Raw genomic sequence first — 24,668 nt, forward strand, 5'->3', positions numbered from 1 at the left:
TTGCACATATGTGTAGCGAGCCAGATCAGGATATTCATCTGGCTGGGAAAATAAACAAATTAACAAAACCAAAAGTAGTGTTGCAGTTTTTTGCTTTGTTTTGGAGCTTTTTGCTTTTGGGGGAGATTAGGAGCAGTCTTGCTCTTTGTTCTACCTTGCTACCTAGCTGTCCATGTGGTTACACTGGCACAAAAGAAAGGATGCCAGGATGTCTTTGTCCTTGAGACAATGCTCGGCCAACCACGATCTGATTGATCTGCTCTATGTATACGTGAAGTATTTCTGCGTTTTGTAAACTCAGGCTTCAGAAGGAAAACACAGGCGTGATTTTGTAGCATCTGCCAGCCTGGAGACTTGTATAGCGGTTTACAGCTAGTGGTGTAACAAAGGGGATATTTATACCTTCTTGAGATTGGAATGAAGGTGCATGTTGTAATGGGCCATGCTCTCGTGGGGCAGGCCTTTTCTGGCCAAAGCATACATTCCCTTGTTTAGCAGGCAGAAGCAGAAAACAAAGTCTCTTTTGTGTTTCCCTATGGATTTCTTTGCAGATCTAGTTTTTAAGGGTCAGGGATTATACTTATGCGTTCAAGTATTCAAAAATATTGTGAGCTGTTGTTTGTCAAACCTACAGTGTTATTTTCTTTATGCTTATGGATAGCAGTAGTTATGGAAGCTACAATCTACAGAAAGATTTGTAAAACCAGGTGGTATCTTTCCTTTTAGATGAACATAAATGGGGAAAAAAGTACAAACCTTTCTGACTTCAGATACAACCAGATAGGGTTTTTCTGTGCCACCTTTTTAGAACTGTGTCAGTTTACAGCTCTGTAAGGCACGGAAGAAGATTTCTTTTCGAATACGTTTTTATTCTGAGTCAGCAGTCTATGTGCTTTTTATGGTCAATGTGAACAAACGGGCACCCCTAAAGGAATTGTTCCTCTCAATCCAGAATTAGAAAAAATCAGATTAACTGTAACTCAATGGTGCCCCTATTGGGTATAAGAGTTTGGGATGACACACACAGACGCGAATGCCTGGCATGTAGAATGTTAGAACTACTCAATAAGTGAAACCTAGCTTATACTGCTGTACTCTATGATAGAATTATTATTTTTTTCAAAGGTGGTGGTGTAAAATATACCGCTGCTAAGGTAAATAAAAGATGGTGCAGACAGGAAAATATTGGAGGGGCAGAAAGTTCTACTGAAGTAATTTCAAGGGGTTAGTGAACAAGTAAGATTTTTAAATAGTGGGTCTTTCATTGCTCTGACATGGTCTTTGTACATGACTTCTGAAGAGCGAATTCATTTTCTTAAGGACTCAGTCTTCTTTGCAAAACAGGCAGTTGAAAACATGAGATGTTGCTCTGCAAAATATATAGGCTGCACTTAAACATACTGACTGGTTCACTGAATAAGGCAAGGAGTCATAAAAAAAAACCAAACCCAAACAGGTGTGTGATAAGTTAATTCAGCACTGCATACTAATGCATTGCTCCAAAGGGACAATTACCTTAAATCTGGCACTTACTCAATTCTGAGTCCTTGACTTTCTTTTAACTTAACCTCTTGACTTCCCCCCCCCCCCCCCGCCATGGGTAATTTCTGATTTAATAATCCTCTATCGTGTGCAGGTGGTGCTGTAGCAATCCCTTCTCGCCCGTGTTTCAACACGGAGTAGGGCAAGGGAAGGCTGTTATCCCCGCAAGGGCACGAGGTGGGGAGCCCACAGCCACAGTGGCTGCAAGGTGCCTTCCCGCTCCGGCTCAGCGAGGGCAGCGCCCTCCGCGCCGCCAGCAGCGGGCAGGGGGGGCCGCGCGCCCATTCCTGGGAGCGGGAACGGTAACTGCGGGGAGCGAGCCGGGCTCACCTGCCGGCGAGGAGCCGCCGCTGGCCCCCGTGCCTCCTCACCACCCAGCCTGCTGGAACAGCGACCCGGCCCTCGGTGCGCAGCGGGGGTGGGCGGGCTGCCATCTTCTCCTCGGGAGGAGGGAGAGGGGAGGAACAAAGGAGCCTTTCTGAAGTAGTTGGCGATTGGGCTACCCCGAAGTTGGGTTGGCAGAGCAAAAGGAAGGTGGCGTAGCCCGCAAGTCTTCCGTCCCAACCACCAGCTACCTGTTCCAGCCACGACAACAGGGCACCGGCTGCCCGAGGGCAGGCGTTACCCGAGCAGGTGGGGCAGGTGCGAGGCTTGGGAGCCCCCGGCATACGGGGGCCTGGGCTTGTCCCGACGGCGGGGGCGCCGAGGGAGCGGCTCTGAGGTGCGGCGGCCGGGACTGGCTACCGTCCCCCCTCAGGCTGCCGCCGGAGCATCCTCGGTACTGAGATGGGGAGGGCGCGCTGCCGCCGGTGCCCGCGCCGCGTAACGGCCGGCAGCCGCGAGAGGAGAGGAGAGGGGAGGGGGCGAGCGGCTGCGGCACCTGCCCGCCGCCCCGGGCAGCAGGGCGCTCCCCAGCGGGGCGGGCCAGCCTCGGCGGCCTCGCCCCCTGCCCCGCTTACCCAATCGTGTCCGGGCGTGGGCGCGGCCCTCGGCCGCCGTAGCCAATCTGAGCTACCGGTGACACAAAGTGGTGCTCTCTGCACGCGCTTTCAAGGCCAGGAGAAACTGGCACCGGCAAAGCCCAGTCAGAGCGAGGGGGGGCGGGGTCGGCGCAGCCTGGAGCCCAATGGGAGGCCGGGAGAGGGCGGGGCAGGCTGCCCGGGGCAGGCAGAGGGAGAATGGCAGGAGCCTCGTGCAGTAGGAAAGCAGGACTTGCGGCCCCTCAGGGCGGCCCGAGCCAATGGTTGGCGGCGGTGGGCGGGGCGGGAGGTGTCCCTGCTTGGGCGCCGTGATTGGGAGAGGGGCAGAGGGAGCCGGGCCGGGCAGGGCAGTGTGTGCGCTGCACGAAAATGCACTCGGATGCCGCCGCTGTCAGTGAGTAGCGGCGAGGCTGGGCCGCGCGCTCCCTCCCGTCCGCCGCCGGCACGCGGCGTCACCGGCCTGGTCTTTCTGCCGGCGGGCGCCGCCGCCTGGGTGGGGGCGGCTTCTCCTGCCCCTCACCGAGGAGGCTCGGTCGAACGCTCCGCCGGGGCTCCCGGTGACGGGGGAGGGCGTCGGGCCTGCGGGTGCGGAACCGGCGGGGAGAGACGCGTTGTGCGTACCTGGGGGGGAGGGGGGCTGCTGCGGGTACGGCGGGGGCCCGCGGCCCTCGGCGGCCTCCCCCGGGGTGCGGAGGGGCCGGGGTGGGGCGGTAGCGGCCCGTGTGGTGGCGTCGACGGGTGAGGGGAGCAGCACCGGCGGGGGCTGAGGGCGCTCGGAGGGTGTGACGCAGTTTCCCCGACCCGGCTGGCGAGCGGGTGAGGCCGCGGCCGGCCCTCGAGGCTCTCGGCGGGGGAGCCGGGGCTGCCAGCGGGAGGGCGGGCGGGGGCTGCGGAGCTGCTCGGCGGCCTCGCTACGTGGGAGCGGTGCGCTTGCGGGGGAGAGGTGGGTGGCGGTTGATTTAGCGGATTCCGCCGGGCCGGTGCAGGAGAAACGGGCTGGGAAGGGGACCGGGGGCCGCGGCGCATTGTGGGAGGTGGAGTCTCCCCTGCGGCTGCCCCGCGCGGCGGGCTGCTGGCGGCGGGGCGGGGGACTACAACTCCCAGCAGGCGCCGCGGCGCCGCCCCTCCCCGCGCGGGGGGCCAGCGGCAGCCCGGTACCCCACGGCCGGCGCGGAGCCCCCGGGGCCGGCGCGGCCTGCCCTCGGCGCGGGGCGGGACGCGGCCCGGGGCGAGGCCGTGTGGCGGCGGGGCGGGAGTAGGGGCGGGAGTCGGGGCGCCTGCTCTGCCGGGGCGCGGGGAGGGCTTTGTCTCCGCAGTGTAGTTTCCGGCTCTGCTCGGGGCAGGCGGGACCGTGTGCTGTCGGCGGGGCAGGGCAGGCTGCCGGGCGCGGGGGGTCACACACCTGCGGGGGGGCCGGGGAAGGCCCTGTCCCCTGGAGGGGTGAGGCTGTCATCCCGAGCACAAAGCGGTGTCGGCAGAACGATGTTCCCGATTCCTGTGAAATCTGCCAGGAACATGTTCTTACTGTGCAAGGAGTTGCTGCTCTGAGACACTTTATTACTGCGGAGCCAGCTTATGGGAAAGATAATGGAAATGGAAGCTTTGATCCTACGTTAATGAATGATGGCCTGATTTTTGGACAAAGTCCCGAAAGCAATTATGGAAAGAAACGCTGCATGAGGCCTGCCTGGGTTTTCTTGAATCCTCCTGCGTTTCTCAAAACAAGAGATTGCACAGGGGTAGCCTGGTAAAGGCTCTGACTGTTAAGTTTTTAGAACTTGAGTGGTTCTGGTATATTTTGGCTTTATATTTAGGGATCGTTGTATGTTCGTGGCTAAGGTAGCCATTAAAGCACAAGTAACTGCCTCGTATTGGAAATGGAAGGATAATTATTCTAGAAAATGCCTTCTGATCAGTATCTTTTGTCATGTGCTCTATCCAAACAGAAAGTGCAGATCTTCATGATACACGTGTGAGCTGCAGTTACACATATTCCAGTGCTCCCTCATGTAGAATGTTAAGACTCTGTGGTGATTTTTTACACTTATCTGCATAAAACAAGAAGAGTGCTGTTTCTCAGCCTTCAGCTGTTACTGGCTTCTTTAAAAATGTCCTTTGGCATGATTGAATCTTTCATGTCAATAGTTTTTTCTTTTTTTTGGGGAGGGGGAGGTGGGTGGGGTGGGGCAGGGCACAGTTTATGGCCTTGTGTATGTATTATTTTAAATAGGAATGTTGTCCTAAATTAACCTCATTATCTCTAGCTTCATAGTAGTTGGGTTTTTTTCCTCATTGATTTCAGTGCTTGAAACTAAGTGTTAGCAGCATGTCTTTACACATACAGAAGCTGGCTTACGATTGTTTCTTGATTGAACATTTCTTTTGAGCCTTCTTTTTGATACTTGTTAGATTCTTAAATGTTCTTATGATATAAACTCCATTAATACATTTTTGTTCAGTTTCAATTTTACTTTCCAGGACTGAATATACTCCTTTCATATTGTATGAGAAACATGAACTTTCCTTTTTTCTGTTGCAAATGTTTGCTTAAAAGTTTCTTGCAACTCCAATAACTGTAATTTGAAATGTCTTTTCTGTGCAAGGCCATGCAGTAAATTTGATTAGGCAGGTAAACAGTCTTCCTTGCTCCTTTTGATTTTTTTTTTTTTTCATCAGGATAAGATTTTGTTTATTTGCAGCACTTGATTTAAATTTTTTTTGTCTGAGTACTTTTGGTGCTAACTTTAAGCGAATTATTAATCCAGTATTTTCTTTCATTTTTTTCCACCTTACTTTGGTAATATTGAAAATAAAGACTTTGGTTTTTTTCAAAGCATTATTTCCTAGTTTTGTTTGGGTCTTTGAAGCAGAAGAGGAGGACTTCCTTAATTTGTCTGTCCTGTGCTTGCCAAAAAACATTGCACTAGGAAGTACAGTACATCCCACGAGAACATACAGCTCTTCTCTCCAATCTAAATATTAGAGCATTTAATAGTGTGGTTATTTCTTTTGCAATAAATAAGACTACTAACAAGCTCTTCAACCAGAACCCTTATTTCAAATGTGCCAGCATTTTTCCTATACTGTCCAATTAAGCTGTCTTATTTTAAATCATAGGTCTGAGATGAAACAGAATTTCTACTTGCGGCTCATAAAGAGAGAGAAATAAATATCAGTTTGCTTAGTGTTTTGTATATATGTATAGTTGTGTATATATGCATATATAAATACACATATTGTTAGAGCTACAAGGCTTTTAGCTTGTCCTCAGGCCAAGCCCTGGTGTGACATACGCTTTGGTATGGCTTGATGCAGATGTGTGGCTGCACAGACTGTGGGACTCAGTCTGCTGCAGCTGCTCATCACTGCCCATTAGTTGTAGATTACTGCTTCCCTTGCTCTACTGGTGAAATGGTTTGCAGGAGCACTCTCTGATCCACTCAGTCAAATGTACCTGGGTTAGCTCTTGCTATTTACTTAAATTGTCTAAACTGACAGGGTTGGTTGGTTGTTGTTGTGTTTTGGTTTTTTTTGTTGTTGTTGCTTTTGGTTGGTCTTTTGCCTTGAGTGGTTTGTGGTGTTTGCAGGGCTGTAGGGTCAGTAATTTTTACCAGAGAGGAAGAAGCAAACAGCTGGGGCAGTAATGCTTCTGATTGGCATAGCTGTTCCTAGGCTGCTGCAGATCCATCATGACGAATCCCAGATCTGCGTGGTGCTGGATACCCTAGTAGTGCGTACTTGAGAGGGTTGCATTTCTGCTGAATTAGCTAGAGCACAAGATACAAAGTTTTTATTAGCTTTATGCCCTTTGTGGGATGCCAGATGACACCTAATCTGGCATGAAGTTATGAGTAGTGCTGGCAAACAGCTTTCAGGCCATAGCAGCTGATGATGCAAAACTCACTGACACTTTTTTTGAATTAATTTGATAGTCGAGTAAGAGTTAGACTGGATGAACACTTTTCATCAAATGGGTGCAAAATTTGTTCTGTATTAAGTGCTTTGTAGCTCAGTTTCCTGTGTTCTTGAATTGTAGACTGAAAGAATGTCTCTTCACAGTTGGAGTAACATGGAGTTGCTGAAATGCTGTTTGATTTGGTAATACATGCTTTAGAAACAGATTTAAAGTAGCTGTAATTATCCACTGCTTTTATTCATTATTTTCCAACTGTGGCTGGTCACTCCAGCTTTATATTATATATTCTGGCAAGAATCTCCATTAGGAATGCTTATCAAATACATGTAGTAGGTATACAAGTGGTATTTGCAGCAACAGAAACACATTTTGCACCAGAAATACACTTAGTGTTAGGTCTTTTTCTAGAAAAAACAAAACACCTGAACAAAACCACCCCACACCCCCCAAACCAAACTCTGACAACCCCTATGAGCCAGTGTGCAGGGGGTTTTATCCTACATGTTCGTATAGCAAATGTTGGCATAGCTCTTATTTATTTCAGAGTCTATATAAAGTAAATGGAAATGCATTCAAACTAAGGTAACAGTTATACAACTTTTGCGCTGCTTAAATTGCTCCAAAATTTGCAATGAACTTTAGGCTGCCGTAGCTCTTTTTGTAAACAAGCCTTCAGATTAGGCTACTTTTAAAATATCTAGTTAGACCAAAGATTTGTTCATACGGGAAAGAAAGATTAATGCTTTTCCCTATTTATGTAGCATGCAGTAATGTTAAAATATTTTGTTGCAGAAAAAGTGAGTAACTGATTACATGTGGTAATACCAAATGTTAGAGTTAAATGTGAACAGTTTATCTTAAAATGGTAAGTAGGGTGTTTTTGTTTTTTTTTTTAGTGTGTTTAGTCATTTCAACCACATCTTGTTGTTTGGGCTTTTTGCCGGTTTTCTTTTTTTGTTTGTTTTTGTAATAGTTTAAATCACTCTGTGTTTAGCTTTAGAACATTTTAGGCTGTTGTGTTTGGCAAATGTACACAAATTTGCAGCTGTGGGTTTGGATGCCCCTGGCATCAGCAGTAGCTCTGAGCTTGGTGCAGCTCTGTATGCACATACAGGAGAAACATCCTGCAGCAGCACCATGTTTTAGCTTTAATGGCTAGGCCCTGTTGCTCCTCAAGCTAGGATGGATTACCCCATTTAATTGCATGTCCTTACTATCCAGGCTGGAATTCACTTCTATTTTCCTTTGCTTTCTGAATCGTACCCGGTGTCCAACCCCACCAAATCAAGGGAGATCCTACTTTTCAAGCCTGTTCTTCTCTGTCTTCCCTTACCTGCATGCTTGCTCTTGCATCATGGGCTGGGAGAGAGAGGTCTTTTCTGCAAGCTGCCCCTGCTAAAGGGTAAGGGTGTCACTGCCTGTGCAGATTCAGCTACAGACACGCTGGAAATGAATTTTTAATCCTGTCTTTGACAGGAGTGCAGAGTCAGTTCCTAGTTGCTCTGTACTGTGGTTTGGGAATCTCGTTTTTTGGGTGTGTTGCGCTGTTTTTGTGTAAATAAAACTGATGCACCTTTTGTTTTCTGTATTTAGTAATGAATATGAAATTGTGCTTCCTGAATATAAGTATTGAAGGCTTTCACCAAATGTAGGTTTCAGATCTGAACTTCTAAGTTCATTAATCAATATAAATTATCTTACCGTTAGGGTAATTTTGTAAGACTACAGAGCATAAAATGGTGTAGTTCACAGAAGATTAAATAATTCTCTTTTTGATAAGTAAAGTTTATTTAAAACTGATCAAGAACACAGTACTTTGTTTCAAATAATAAAGACCTTGTAATAGTACTGGAAATAATAATTCAAAGGAAACCGATTAAATAAAAGCAAAAGCGTAAACATCCCACTTTAATTTTCAGGAATGAGTCTGTCTAGTACGTGTTTTCTATCTATTTTTTTTTCTGTGAAGGTTAAAGAAAATTACCCACAATATTTCTACTGAGTCAGATCTTAGCAGTAATAAAATTACTACTACAACTACATCCATAGTTAATTTTTAATACAGAGTTCTATCTATAGCATTTATATGGCATGTCTGTCTAGGATAAATATTTTTAGACCTACTGTTACTGTGAGATTTTGTATAGATACTCTATTTGCTCAGAAAAATAATCTAGAATCTTTTAAAGGAAACTTGAACTCAGCTGCTGATTTGGTTTAGTACTATTGTTAATTTTTCACTAGGTATTTAGTAGATTGTAGTGCACTCTGTAGATGTGTTTTGTCCAAGCTTTAAAGGGATAATTTTGATGGTGGGAACTAAATTAAAGTTTTTGTTCAGGCAGGTACATGTGTATGTGTTAGTAGGCACTTTTAAAGGCATTCATTTATGGTTTCATTTGAATAGTTTGGCAGTACATTGTTCCCTCTGATAAAAAATTGGATTTGACCTTTAAAGTTTTTTCATTTCAGATAAGGAAGTGGAGTATTCAAGTTCAGTTCGCCTGTGTCATTTGCTTATATTTAAGAGATCTGAGTTTTTTGTTTGTTCATTGTATTTGATATGTTTGCCTTAATTGAGGGGATGTAGAACCATTTTTGTCTATAGTTTGTTATGGAAACAAGCCCAGCTAGCTGTTTTTTCTTTCGTCTTACCATAACTATCAGGTCTGTAGTGTAAACCCTAATCTATAATATTTTAAAAGTTATTTTTTAATTGTTTGCTTTTTACTTTTAAATTGCATGTAATTGTGACTAATGGACTATCCCAGAATTTAACACTTAACAGTAAGTTTTAATGATAAACTATAGACAGGATTTATGTTTCATGATACTAGGTTAGCTCTGGCATTTCTTTCCTTTCTGGATTTGCAATTATTTTACTCAGATTTTTTTTTTCCCCTGTAGCTGTTACATTTTGAATTACTGCAGAGTGTTTAATAAAATTTTGAAATTTCTGTTGCTTCAATCCTTGCTAATGCCTGCATGAAAAGTAATTTAATCAACAAAATATGTACACTTGTTTGACATACACCTCTTAAAGTCAGAGCAAACATTCCAGCACATCTCTTTTCAGTATTCATGAAGCAAGCAGGTTTCCTTCTTCTGATCCTGGGTCAATAAACTGTGTGCTACTTTACTAGAAACAATTTTTTTCTGTAGGAAAAAACCCAAAATATTTTCAAACCAATTCATGTGCTTTGAAACTCCTGTATTCAGGTGGAAAATAGCTTCACACATGATGGCTTTCTTCATGTAAAGTTCATATAACGAGCTATTGAGTGTGTAGCTTCATGTGATGCATCACTTTTCTCATAGTGGGGCTCGGATACTGTTTAACACATTGCTGCTGCCACGAGAGACTAATTTGCTCCCACTTGGGAGGACCTTTCCTATTTCTTGCTCTAACTCTGCTTATCTGGTGTTCTGGTGATCTTGGTGATCTTGGAGATCTGATTCAGAACTCCTTGGTGATCTGATTCAGACCACTGAGTTGGCAGGGTTTATTTGTTCATATTTTTTGCAGCTAAGGTTCCTGGGGTGGTGGGCTGACCAAGGGGGGGGTCAGGCCAGCACAACTTGGAGGCCGCATAAGCAAGTGCGGAAGTTCGGGAGGTGGAGGGGATAGTGCGTGTTCCTGAAGCATACAGTTGCAGCCAGCTGTTGAATCGCTTTTCATGTAGACTACACCATTGTCCCCTTGCTAATTTTCACGATGATGTTATTGGAGCATAGGAGGTGTTCCTTTTTGGATTCTGTTTCTTCAAAACCTTTTTTTCAAAATATGCCTTTTCAATGGGATAGGATACTTCGTGTATTTTGCAATATAGATATAGCAGACACTGTAACCAGTTCAGAAGGTGACCCAAACTGTAATTTTTAACTTCCATAATTCAAGGCCTGCTGCATGTATTTGCCTTTATAACAGTTACTGTAAAAGAAACCTGGGTTTGGTTTTGGATAATATTTCTACTTTTCAAGCTTCCCCTGTGGGAGAGAGAAAACTTTGGACTCTGGTCCTCTGTATTTGTACAGATGAACCAGTCTCTGTGGAACTAAGGTGTGACATTTGTTGTATAAGAGCTGTAAAATATATTTGTGTAACCCCTCTTAAGTCCATCATGATTATGTAACTTATTTTTAAGTAACAGCTTAAAATTGTAAGGATATTTCCAGTGGATGCGTGAAACATACTGGTATGATGTGCTTTGAAATGCCTAGGAATGTCTTATTTCAAAGGCAATACCTAATACATATAATACAAATTTTAAAATACTTTTATATTTTCTATCTAGACTACCATCTGAAATTATTGTTTGATACTAGTTTAGAATAAACTATCTGCTCAGTGGTCTCAGCTTGCTACCTTAAGATAGAACTAGTTTCTCTAAAGACTCACGTTCTTTATAGATTTTAGGCTGAGCAACAACAGAAATTTTAAAGTTCATATTCCACAAAGCTTAGTCTGATCTGGCAGTTCACAAAATCTTTTATTTTAACCTTGCCCTTCTCAGAATGGCTTTTATATTCTTCAGACCCCCCCCCCCCCCTTTTTTTTTTTTTTAAATTCCTTTATGTTGCATTGAAGGTTGACTAAGAAACTCGGGGTTGGTTTTTTGCAGAATGGTTCTGCTTAGTATTGTTTGACTAGCAAAAATGGAACTATTGAGCACTTAATGTAGGAAGAAATTAGCACCTGTTCAAAATGCAAGATCTTCCTATCGTATCTTGGTAAGATGATCTGGATTGTCTTAGACTTCATGTAGATACGTACATCTGAAGTTGGAAACTCCCATGTTTGGCACTTCTGATTTACAGAAACTGTATTGCTGGGGTGGTGGCTTGGGGACAATACTTTAAGAAAAAGGTAGCAATTAGTGAAATGATACTCTCTAGCTAACAGAATAAATGGAATGCATGATTGGTATCTTTTAAATATTTTTTTTTATTGTTCACCACGACAGAAGAATTCCATGACAATGTCTGTAACAAGTACACTTACGGCAGGTGGTTCCTTCAGATCCACTTTTTAACTTCATGTCAGTGTGGCTCGCTGAACTGGGGATCTGATATTTTATGACAATTTCTTGACCCTTAGATTCTCGGTCATGTTAAGAGCATGTTTTGAGAGCATTCGTTTGAAATGCTAGGAATGGAAATGTGGAAATCATGGGTTTGACCTTACTTGCATCTTTTATCAACTGCTGGGAGAAGTCAAATCAAATGTCTCACAGTAGAAATGCTCTAATGCATTAATTGAGTGGTTACATTAGGTACATACAACTTCACACTTACAGAAGAATTTTGCTTGAAATACTTTGCTTGTTGTATAACACGTCTCTGTTTAGAGTGGGTTTGCACATGAGTTCTAGTAGGGTAGCTAAATTACTTGCAGTTCAAATGGAAATACTCTATAGTAGTTGGCTGTCTTTGATCCCTGTCAGCTGGTCTGGGTCCAGCTTCTGAGCTTCTTGTTGGTTTGCATGCTGTCTGGCTGGGTCACAGTTGATCTTTTTTATAAGTACTTATTTTCCATTTTTGTCCTTGATGTTTCTAGCAAAAATAGGAGATTTAAAAGAATAGAGAAAAATTAGTCACTTTTTTCAGCTGAAGCTAACTCAAGTGTTTTATTTTTGGAGCATGGAATCAAAGTTAACATCTATGCTATGGCTTCTTTGCTGAAGTGTCAGAATATTTCATTTTCAGTTTTATTGGCTCTGGTCTTAACAGCTGCTGGATTGTGACCTTTGGGTTGTTATAGAAAAGTCATGTTTCAACTGTGTAACTGTATTCCAGTCACTTAGTTTTGCAAGGCAATTATTATAAAGAAAAATATGGGTGTATGAATAAAATCACCTTTTTAAAAAACTAGCATTTTTAGTAAGATTTTAGAATGTTACATGGTATTTAAATTGGGTTTGGAATAAATGAACAGAAGAACTGGGTAGCATAGAAATTAAAGCGATTCTCAGTTCAAAGAAAAGTAGTTGTGTATATACATATATATTTAATATAATTTTGTATTTAGCTGTAGCTCTCTTTTGCTGAGGGTCACCCATGCTTTAAGAAAAATGCATACGTAGAATATCTTTTACAGATTTCACTTATTACACTTGGTATTGAAAATGTTGAGGCGGCTTTTATTTCATAGTTTTGTGATGATTTAATTAAATGACCAGAACATACTAAGATCTAGGTTGCTACAGCTGGAAATCGGAGAGTTTAAAACTTTTTTTTTTTCACCCCCATCTCTAGATTTTCAACTGAATTCTCACCTGTCAACACTGGCAAATATTCACAAGATTTACCACACCCTCAATAGGCTGGTAATGACTTGCCATTTTCTTTTATCAGAATAGTTAGGGATTTAGTCCAGAATGTTTTGTGATTGTAATTAAGTGATTACACTTGTAAAAACTAGGACTGCCTTTTTGTAGAAGCTGTTAGTTTTGAATCCCGTAAGAGATAAGCAGTATTAGTAAAAGGTGAAAGATTATACTCTGGGGGTCAGAGTGGAGCTTGAGCACTGTTCACTACAATATTGGATTTAGATGTCTTCACAGAAGGAGCTTTCCTAGATACACCAAATAATGGTAATCATCATTGTTACCCAGTTTCTTACAGTTCCTGTGGAAAACATATTGAGTGAGCAAGCTTTCCTCTTACAACCATACAAAAAGTGAAATGATGATATTTTTTTTTTAAGACTATCCCTGCTTGTTTGTTATGCAAATGCATTTGTTTATTGCAACCATAGCTGGAAATGCTGATATAGCTTCTGTGTGTACACCGACAATTTAATTGAAAAGACGCTGCCTAAAAAAAAGGGTAATTTGCTTCCAAGATTTCAGCTGGTTTTTAATCAGTTTTATTTAGAATATGTAGTGTGTTTGTCATTAAGCAAAGCCAGTTCTGAGGTGGATGGTAAATTCAGTGTTTCTAATGCTGTTTATTAATGGAATTGTTCAATACAGCAGTGCAAATTTCCCCATCCAATGGATAGTTATTTCCACTCAAATATAATTTGATATGTTGATTTAAAAAAAAAAATATTCCAATTTAAAGATTATCCTTGAACTTTTTAGGTAAATTTGCAAGGGTAACTTTTTAAATAAATATGAACGGAAAACACAAAGGCTCTGCAGTGCTAGCTAGATGCTCCTCAAGTAATTAAGATTAATATTAATATCAAATAAAGGTTAAAAACATTACTGAACAATGAAGATCACCATTTTGTTTAACTCTATCATTCCTACTCTCTTGCAGAATCTGACAGAGGACGTTGGTCAAGACGATCACCAGACAGGTATTTATTAGGGATGTAGTAGAAATGAATTGAAACAATTTAAACATGCTTCATCAAAGTTGTCTCTCTAACATAATTGAAAATGGTATTTTAGAAGGCTAAGGGAGTTTTAGAAAACAAGTGCCAGGATTTTTTAAAGTTTTCTTCAAAATAGATGTTTGTGCTTTTTTTTTATCCAATTGTGAAGGACTCACACAGGTTTCAGCAGTATGTCATTTTACTATTTCTTGGTACTTTAGAAGACTTTATGGCAAATTGCTCTCACTCATTGGACTCAACCCATTAGACTAGCAGAATATCCATGTTCTTAGAGTGTTTTGACTCTTGAAAGAGCTTTAGTGAGAACAGAGCAGAATCAAGACCTCTTGTGGCTATTGTGATGCCTGTGACCGAGTTTAAATGCTGTGCTCCAAACAACCTGGCTTTTTGCTTGGGTGGTGTTGATGCAGATTGTTCCTGTTTCAGTGTCTAAGTCCAAATCTGTTTTCTGTTAAAATAAAATGTCATCATTTTTCAAGGCCTTCATCTCAGGTGCCGTGTAGTAGCTTGCTGCCATTCTTGATTCATCAGCATTTGTGCTTTGTGACTTGGTATCTTGCAACATTTGTTACCTCCTTTTGCACTTACTACTTATGAGCTGGCATCTTCCTTGATTTTCTTCCTTCCTTCCTTCCTTTCTGTGTTTCAGGCGTGATACCTAAGGAGGAAGGAAAATAACTTACTGGCTTCAAGCCCTGATCACTCAGCAAAACTGTTCTTTAAAACTGACCGTATCTGTCCTACCATCTGTCTCAAAGTTTTTCTCTATCCTGAGGTGTTGGCTATGTTTGCTGATGTTACCTTGAGAACTTAAGAAAGAGGGGAGAGCTGTTAGCTCCTCCTGATGATTTCTGGGATACACTTATATTTCCAGCGCACTCTTAGCCTAGAACAGTGAGAAGAGATTGCGTTGTTTGGGATCTGACAGAGCTCACTTTGGGCTTACGTACCTTCCTCCATGTTGTGACAGGTGACTTTATTTCATAGTCGAACTATCTTATCCTAGACACAAAAGGCTTCTGTCAAATATTTTCTAGAATATTTTTTTTTTAATTTTCATGATACTTGAAATTGGCTGATTATGTAAATGAAAAACCTCTGCAAAAGAGGTTGAGGCAGGTAGTTCAAGATAGTCAGAGGTTTTACTCTCTGTGTGTTAGAACTGATGTTCTGTCCCGTCTCCTGATGGAGGCTTGGAATTTTCCCCTTGGTGATACAGGTCCTCAAATTAAACACAGATCCATAATGATTTCATGTATGAAAACACATTCCATAATTTTTGTTTACTTTTGATCACAGAAAGCTGTTGTGAAGCATTGAGGTAGTCCCTTTCTGTCACCAACCAGTAAGAGTAGGTGTGCTTAAGGTATTTGGAATTTGTCTTATGTCTTGCCTAGCACTTCTGTCATAAAGGTCAGTATAAGAAATTAGCCTCAGAGCATTCATTATCTCTGTTGGAAGGTGTTTGAGCATGTTACTGGTTTTGATGAACTGCTTTATATCCTATTGCCTGCATCGTGTTGTTCGAATTGAGACTGTCTCAGAAGTTTAAACATGCCCATTGAATGAGTTTGGGCACAAAATCCCAGTAAAGAGTGTAATTTTTTAAAAATGATTTAACTTTTCAAACGAGGAACAAGTGTGAAATGAGAACTGAAAGTAGAGGCTGACACTTGCAAGCTCCTCGTCTTTAGATTTCATTATGGTATTTCTTAAGCTTCTGCCCTGTTTTATGTCTCCTTGTAGAGGAAGATGAAGCCCCAATGTCTGTGTAACTTCCAGGCAAATTCAGTTGGAATGTGTGCTTGGTTTTCCTCATACGAGGACAAATACATGTGCAAGGAGCTATTTTGGCCATTGTGAATGTAGTACAATGAAGTCTCCCGTTTTTGTTTTGTATGGGACTTGACACTCCTGAAACATCTTACTGGAGAGCCTTATCTAAATCTAAAAAGAATTACTTTTGCAAATTGTTTGATTTTGATATGTCTAAATTTTTGAGTCTTCTATTTTCCAGTATTACTGACTACATAGTAAGAAGTGTCGAGAACTATTCTTTTGTTACGCAATTTATAGAACTTCATGGGTGCTATGAATTTGAGATTCCATGTCCAGAACTCATTTGAAAGTCATGTTAATAACTTCATTTCAAAATATTTTTTGAGTGTTGCCAAACCCATCTAAATATTTATTTTTTTTTTTTAGTTTTGAGATTTTTTTTTCGTTTGTTTTTTTAACACCCAGTTTTCTGGAGCAAACCTTAACTTAGATTACTCCTCATTTTCTGATATAACTGTCCTAGTTAATGTTACTAGGTTGTGGGCCCTGCTTTTGGGATGACTTAATAAATGCATATCTAAATTTGTTGAGATTTATAAAAGCTATTTTTAAAAAAATGAGTATTTCAATTTTAGGTTAATACTTATTACGAGCTCTTAATGCATATTACATTTATTTCAAAGCAGTTGTTCTGAGCTAACAATAGATGTACTGGACATCTAAATTACTTTAAGCAAATTATATCTTTTTAAGTATTAACCAGGTTTCCTTTCTGGAACTAGATCTTAGATACCTAAGAGCTAGAGGGTGGCGGTTTCAAAATTCCTTCAATGATTTGGGACCTAAGATGGATCTTGCTTCGAAATTCCTATAATGATTACAGCCTCATAAAATGTGTTAGTATTTGGTGTGCATGTATATCTGAAAAATAAGGTAGGCTGTAAATGTGTCATGGGCCATTGCCTTTTTAGCTGTTTGTAGGAGTAAGAAAAGCAGGCATTCAGATTCTGTAAATAGTTTCTTCTAGTATGTATATGCATTAACTTAGAAAACTCTCTAGAATTTGAAATAATAGTTGTTTCTATGTCATAACTACAAACCTAGTGACTTGTTAATAGCTTACAGTTATGATTTTGTTATTAAATTGTGACCTATTTACCTATCCAGACTAAAATGTCTTTAAAAGTAAAGTACGTTTCCTGTTGTTACCTAGCTTTTTTAAAAGAACAGAGGTAACTTCTTCCAACAAAAACAAGGCTTCATTGCTATTCTTGAGGCTTGTGGGGGGAAGAAAATTACTTTTGCCTCTACTATTTTTTTTGTTTTAGAGAAGAAAACTCTCTTGAGTCCAAACCAATTCTGTAGTGTGGAATTCAAGATAGAGAAGATGATTTTTCCTTTTACAACAAGATTGCAAGTTGTTTGATGTTTTGATGAGTCCCTTGGTTTTCTCATCTTGTATCTGAAAAACGATGATTGTTAACTGTGCTTGTGGTGGTCTTGTTGCATCATTAAGTGAGCAGCTATATCTTTTCCAATTGCTTCGGCATTCACAGTATATAATTTTTCCTTTGAAACGTCCCTCTAAGCATCAGAAGAGCAGGATTATTCACAGGCATTATCTAGAGAGAAGGTGAAAATTACATGTCTGTAAATCACTTCTGTAGGGACATAGCTTGTAGAATTCTCATTTATTGACCTCTGCTTTTTCTTTTTGTTTGTTCTGGTTTTGTTGCTATGCTTGGAGTGTCCCTCCCATGTGGTGATTATCTTGCATATTGGTTTAAATTTCTTAGGGTGAATTTTAGCTCTTGAGTTGATATTTCCCTTTGGTAGCTTTGTCTCCTGCAAATTTGTAAGTACGGAATAGAATGTTTGGCAAACAACATTTATACTCGGCAGGCTTTTGGCTGATGGTGGCCTATTCAGCAGCCATTTGGAGGCTCTACCTTGCAAATGCTAGCTTCAAGTGTCAAAAAAACAGTGAGAACTAGGAGGGTTCTGCCAGTCTTGAGTTGAGACCCAGGAGTAAGAAAACTTTGAAGATAATCACATCAGAGAAGCTGCACTTGGTAAGTAAAGTTCCTGTCAAAACTTTGCATGAAGTCAGAGGAAGCTGCATGTTCATTTGCAGATGACCAGACCTTTGGGAAGTGAAATGAGTTGTGAAAGGCTAGACCTAGAAATGACATTGGAAAGCTGTATGTAGGAAAAGTTAATATTGATGCTACTTAGTGAGCTATACACCAAAATAAGAAATTGCAGGAATTTAAACAAAAAAAAAACCACCAACCCAAACTCTGGTAGTGTTTAGCTTTAGATGGAAATAAGACATGGAAATATTCTGCAGATTGAAGCCTCAGAGTTTGTTACAGGGAAGTAACTGCCCTTCAAATTCAATATACTGATTCTAGTAATAAAAGGAAATACTTTTGAAGTCACATTCTTGTACTGTGTTTTTAGTAGTTGAGGGAGATCGTTCAACAGTTAAAACGTAGTGAAGACTTGGTCCAAACCTGTGTTATTAATATGTTAAATCTCTGAAAACATGTACAATGTATTCGTTCACCTGGTGTCTGTGTGTGTGTTTGTGGGCGTGGGGGGTGTACATATGCATTTAATAGCCTTTTGCCAATTTATGAGCTATCTCTTTTCTTCCTTTTTCTGTCAGTTTGAGAGCTGCAACTAGATACATTCAAACCAAGAAGGGGTACAAGTTTTTCATGTGAGACACTGGAAAAATTGCGTTATGGTGAATTCTATTATCAGTTTGAGACTTTAAAACAAGTTCAGTGATCTTCCTAAAAATGGCTTATCATTTAATGAGGAAAAGACTTCAAGCAGGAATTCTTGGGTTAAATTTTTTGGTTTGTATGGGGTTGCAGATCTGACAAAGTGGTTTCCCTGTTTTATAACTGTTGTTTTCACTTTTTTGTTTACTTATTTTCACTTTTCAATTTATTTTTTGTCTTTTGCTATGCCTTTCTTTTCACATAGGCCTTGCATATTTCTTTTTGCAATCAAATAAGCAGTAAGCTGCACAAACCCTGGTCGGGGTGGCGGGTGATGGTTTTTCTTGCATTTTACCAGCATCCAATGCCTGTAGCCATCATAAACAGGTTTTTTTTTTTTAATAGAAATGCATTTTTAAACAATCAAATCTCTCTCAAAGGAACGAGATAGCTACAGGTTGTACTCAAGTACATACATATTTTCCAAAATTAGGTGTTCATTAGCACACGTTTTCATTTATTGAGTTTAGTGTGTGTCCAAGACTGTTGGCTGTCTCTAGCCATCTGTTAAGTTCTGCTGTCATCTTTAGTGTTTCTAGTTTGTGTAGGTGTTCAAAAAATACTTACTGGCAGAGTCTTTAGAAGCTTGATCTAAAAAGCCATAAAGCATCACACTTTCTATAACTTCTGGGAACACAGTTTTGTGGTATCATTAATTTGCAGGCGTAATCAGATGGCTCAAATGTCGTTCAGCAGGTCAGGATCCTTTGTTTGTTAAATTTGGTTTGTAAAATGTATCAGGTGTGCTGTGAGTTTTTGATGGTCTCTGGCTTACCTGTTTCAAATATATCTTGATATTGGTGAGAAGAAGATAAATATTATGGTTAATTTTGTTTTGTAACGTATTCTGGACAGTGCTTCTACAAGTATAGTCTTCTGACATAGCCATTAAGATTTTTTGATGTGATAGTAGTTTATATAGTGTAATTCTTGGAAAATTTTGATAAGTAGTTAAATTATAATTTGAATTTACAATACTCATAAAATTCTTTTTCTGTAAGATAGTGTAGGTATGGCCATACTTTCCTAGGAGGATGCTGTGGTGGGGGAGCTTCGGGGTAAAAAAAAAAAATAAAAAAAAAGGACCATATTGGAAGAATTTTTGAATTGGGAAGAGTATTTCTTGAACTAGAGAGATTAATTTTCTTAATAGAATTTAATATAAAGGTAAGAACAAAGAAGGTGTACTAAGTGCAAAAGCTTTATTAGTTGAAACAAAATTAGTTCATCTTGATGTAAAAACTGGTCTGAACATGTTGCCTAATGCTAGGAAAAAAATCCATACTTTCATATGCATAACAGTTTCAGTGCATGTTTAAAATAAAGTACATGTAGCAAAGCCTGTGAGGCTGTAAGGTTCCTTACATGTGTTTCTCCTATAACAGGAGAGAGACTTTCAAAGATACGAAGAATAGGTAAGCAAAAGATTGCTGTTAGTATTTGTTGGGAACTGGGCCTCTGATTTCAGTCTGCTCCCTTGGTGTCAAAAAGTAGTTGAAGTTTTATTGCTTGCTTCTGTGCTGTGACTTAAAAGATTTTGTGGATGTCTTAATAAAGCATAGCTAAACTTGGATGCGGTTGAAGCTAAGAGAAGGTAGCTTAGGCATGCTGGAGTTCTTCATATTTTCTTGCAAGTTTCTTTGGCATCGCTTTGTGTCTGAATTTTTATACCTCACCTCTCTCTTCCTTTCCTTTTAAAATTCTCTGCGTAACACTTAGAGCTTTGATAGCTCTTTGAGTTGCTCTTACACACACCTTTCTCAGGTGTCCGTGTGGTGTTCAATACATGAAAGTAGGACAAAATTTTGCCTGGAGTGTTAGCCTACTGTTTTCATGAGACAGCAATGGCAATTTAATGACTTGCTGTGGTCAAAAGGGCTGGTCCTGTGCTCTTTCTTGTGCTAATTTACAGAAAGTTGTTATTCTTTTTTGCTTGGGTTAATTATTCTACAGGTTTGGTGAGCTGGATTGGCACACTGAAGAGTCACCAGGGACATAGGAGTGTGTGTAGCTGAGAGAGAAGGGGAGGGAAGGATTGCCACTTGATTGGCATCAGTGTCTTGAATTGGCTGTTTCCTATTTGGGGACCCTTATTCTTTGAGAACTATCCAGATGATACAGCCAGCCACTTACGTTTTTTTCCCCCTAGTGGTTGCTGAATGTCTCTTCCCCTGTCCCCGTCCCTGCCAAAAAAAGAAAGAAAACAAGAAACCAAAACCAAAGAACGAACAAACAAAAAGCTTTCCTACCCCGTGCTCTCTGTGTCATGAAAAACTTGGGCCTTGAAAATAAAAAGGTTCTGTTTTCTAGAGGTAGGTGCTCTAGTTTTTGAGTCACATCTGTATTTCAAAAAGTAATGAACGACTCTTAGAAGTTCTGATTTGAATAAATGGCTAAAAATAAGGATGCCTTTTTGAGGACTGAAATACCTCTTTAGGATAGTCTCAGTTCTTTCCTTTTGTTAGACTGAAGTAGCAGCACTACCGTACATTTTGATACAGTGCTTTTGGCCTTAACTGAAATCTGGTGATAGAACACCATGTAAAAGTGAGACGGATTTTGCTATTGAAAGAAGACCGTTTCTTTTGTACTTTTAAAATCCACTAACTTCCCTTCCCTTCCTTTCCCTTTGTAATATGCCTATTAGTGGACACAGTTTAACTGGTCTGCAACAGTTTCATTTCTTGTACTGGTGTTTTTAATTCCCTCTGTAGGAAGTCTCCGGTCTTGCAGTTCATCAGACTGCTTTAGTAAAGTGATGCCTCCAAGGAAAAAGAGGAGACCTGCAGCAGGAGATGATTTATCTGCTAAGAAAAGTAGACATGATGGGTATGTCATCTTACCATGAGCTAAGACTGATGGAATATCTAAAGTTGAATAGCTGATATGATCGTGTTTTTAAATACTAATGGAAATGGTATTCAAATTCGCTTGGTTTCTCAACGTGGAACCATAGCCTGTGATTGAACTGTGGGATATTGATAAGCACATCTAGGTTCAGTTTGCATTTCACCTTTTTCTAGTTGTACAAGAAGCTTATAGGGAAATTCTCCTTGCTCTAGTTTGCCAGCTGTCAAATAGACATAGAAGTTGGTTTTGAACAAACAAGTAAGAGATACAGTAATATCTTTCTGTATACATGCATAAGATCTGGATTGGGCATTCTCAATTTGCAGCCTACCAGAAAAGTGAATGTAGTTGTAGTCCACTCAGCTTTCATTTGAAGCCCTGCTAGTCTCTCCCTGCCACGTTGTGATTTGACGCTGATTGTGTAAGGGAAAGGTGAAGATTGCACAAGCAAGGTGATAGCCAGTGGTAGAGTGGTGATGGAGGCGGTGCTACTCAGCTTCCCTCTGGGCAACAGAAGTGCAAGCATGTTACAACTGTGTGCATGAGCAGTGTGTATTCTTTTGGCACGAGTGCTGCATAACTGAGACTTCTGTAAGTGTTGGATTTTCAGTATGTGTATTTCAGTCAGCGTCAGTCATTCAGAAATCCTCAGATGTGCTCCTTGTGTGCAAGACAGTCGCTATTTATATGCCCTGAATTCAGAGCTTGTGGGAGTATGGGACTGTATACTCCTGCATGATAGGTGCAGGACTGTCCTCACGCTGAAAAGTGAGTGACGTTTGCAGCCAGAAAGTTTGCCACTGCGTCAGTCAGTGGAATTTGAGCTTTATTACGTTCATGTATTACCGGTGACTCAGAAAACACATGCTTCCATAACAAGTAACTTCAGGAAGGGAAAAGATGCGTTTCTCTCCTGTCAGGCTGGGTGCTTTTCTTTTTATTCTCTAGCATGAGTTAGAAAAATGCTGGTAGCCAAATCAAGACTCTGGTTATGCCTCTGTGACTCCATTGTGTTTAATAGGGTTGCACAACTGTAGCTGCACTGGAATTTATTAAATGATCTGTTGATGCAGAAGAAGAAAGAGATTTCAACTCTCCCTTTCATTGCTTTGCATATGTAACACCTGCAAGAACAAAAGAGCAGTATGTGTTCTTAATATTTTTTTTTGTTGCTTTTCAGAAATAATAAAATACAAAAGCTAAATAGTTGGTCAGAGGACATGTATGCATATCTTTGAATAACCTGTCGATAAGGGAGTGAAACAAGGACAAAATGTTTCTGGAATCTAAGTAGGGAGGTTCATGAAAATTGACTCCACCTCCCTTTGCCAAGGCACTGATGGTAAAACAAAACAACCCAAACCCCCTAGACAGTAAGGTTGTCTGTAAGTAAGAGATACTGATTTGTGTAATGCAAATATGAAAATTAGGAGAAACTGATTTCTTACTCTCAGTAGTATGTATATATATAATAATTTTAAGAGCTTTTTGAAAGCATAATTTGAAGGATTTTTTTTAAATTTGCCTTTCAGTTTATAACTAATGGATCTAGTCCTCATTCTACTGCCATGTAGTGCTTTATGAAAAAGACTGCAGCCCGCTTTTAGAAGCGGAGGTGAAATCAGATCTGGTCATGGGCCACAGAGGAATACCCTTCTCTCCTGTGGTTCCAATTTTTATCTTTCTTCCTTCTTTTTTGGCTTTCCCTGCTTCCCACTGTATGTTTCTTTTCTTTTGGTCTTTAAGAAAACAATTTTTATTTCAACTTGACTGGCAGTATGAAATCATTTGCTGAACATTCAGTTCAGTCTTGGAGCTCTTATTTTCTTTCAGGGAAGGATTTCTTCAAATTTGGCTTATGCCCCTGTAACCTTTTGTGAACAAGTTAGACAAAGAGCAAGCTGCCTCCCACTTCCATGCTTCTTTGTCAGGCAGAGCTCACGTCTGTCATGTTTGGTCTTTGGAGGTCAGGTATCTCAGTTTGTCTAGCAAAAATCAATCTGAAATCAGGAACCTCTGCAGCAGTGGGCTTTGCAAATAACTAGGTCTGCCACAGCAGTTTGTATGCGGAGAATGGTGTATACAATAAACCCAGTATAGATAGTGCAGTGCCAATTCATGGAATGAGGGCTTGTAGGCCCAGTACTTTACCGTTGCCTCTGTTTTAGTGGCATACTTCTCAGAAGCTGTATATTCGTAACTCAGGATAAACCTTCAAGGGACTTTAGCCTTTGTGGGTCCTGTATTAAGCAAAAAAGGTAGTAAGCAAGCACCTGTTCTTGAATGTCTTGGTTTCTGTGAAAAAATACGTGTGCTCTCCAGAAGAGACCGTATTTCCTAACAGAGATGATTTGTTACTTCAAATGTTTATGGAATTATGCAAGTTTTGTATGTTTCTCAGTGACAACTTATCAGGGCGACATTAACGAACTGATTCAGTAATGACAAGTCTCCTATGTGCTTTCAGTGTGAAAATGTGAGGTAGTAGTCTGAAGATTATCAAAGGAGCATCATCATTAACATAATTGGTGTTATAGCTGAGACCAAATGTTGGATTCCTCCTGGTTTGTCCATACAAAGGAAATACTATTTTTTTTTTTTTTTATCCTTACATGGGTAATTTTGTTGGGTGATGTTTTCAGTCTTCACTATTTGTGTTGTGTTCCTATAATCTCTTTTTGACTATGACAGTAATATTTTTGAGATATGTATTCTTTCTAGAAAGTTTATTTCAGCAAGGCTCTGTGGCTGAAATACAAGATGATTTCTGGAGGCTCTTATCATACGTTTCAACGCATCTGATACCAGGGAGCTTGTTAATAGCCTTCACACTGAGTTCTGGGCTGTTAGGGATACAACCTCATCTTGGAAGGATTAGTGGAATAATGGCAGTGGGTACTAAGGGAAAACATTTATAGGAACAAATCTAGTTGTTAGTGAAGTCACTTGGAAATGCTGATTGCATGCACAGACTGATGATGGAAAACAAAGATTCCAAACATGTTCTTTAGCATCCCACCCTTATTATATAAGAGCTTGAATTCTGTTAATTAATGTTTATAACTTCACCTTGAACCATGAATGGCAGTGTTTCAGTGGGAGGGAAGTTTTATACCAGATAATGTATGATGAAAAGAACTGGGTGCATTTATATCTGGATAACAGTAAGGTTTATCCTGTCTTGGAGAACAGCCGTTGAAAGTAAACAGTTTAGCATACACTCACCAGAACATAACGACTTGAAGACTTAGTTTGTATTTTCTTCTTGAGTATCACAGTCTTGACTTTATTTTACTTAAAACTCTCACAGTACAGGCTATTTCTACATTGAAGTTAAAAATACATTTTCTGTACATTGCCATTCCATCACTATGTTAAGGGTCTTAAGAAAGGTAAAACAAGTTTTGTGTAAAGATACTTGCTAGATAGGGATTACAGAACTCATTGTATAATTACCTAATGCT

General features: G+C 40.6%; 1 protein-coding gene across 15 annotated transcripts in view; it reads left to right on the forward strand.

Moving 5' to 3' along the window:
* The first annotated feature begins 2,786 nt into the window (after positions 1 to 2,786).
* The window catches only part of DCUN1D4 (defective in cullin neddylation 1 domain containing 4), a 38,769-nt gene continuing 16,887 nt past the window's right edge, over positions 2,787 to 24,668 (forward strand). For 2 of the 15 annotated variants that reach the window (XM_055700992.1, XM_055700997.1), the window contains exons 1-2: positions 2,831 to 2,916; positions 13,705 to 13,744. In XM_055700992.1, the coding sequence (XP_055556967.1) occupies positions 2,892 to 2,916; positions 13,705 to 13,744 (65 nt within the window). In that variant the 5' untranslated portion in view covers positions 2,831 to 2,891. Of the gene's footprint in view, positions 2,917 to 11,060; positions 11,170 to 12,693; positions 12,765 to 13,704; positions 13,745 to 17,464; positions 17,635 to 19,739; positions 19,770 to 19,858; positions 20,667 to 21,068; positions 21,184 to 24,668 lie in introns of those variants that run through there. The other 13 variants (XM_055700989.1, XM_055700990.1, XM_055700988.1 and 10 more) reach the window with 13 other exon arrangements.

The sequence above is a fragment of the Falco cherrug genome, chromosome 1 (assembly GCF_023634085.1).
Source record: "Falco cherrug isolate bFalChe1 chromosome 1, bFalChe1.pri, whole genome shotgun sequence".
Lineage (NCBI taxonomy): Eukaryota > Metazoa > Chordata > Aves > Falconiformes > Falconidae > Falco > Falco cherrug.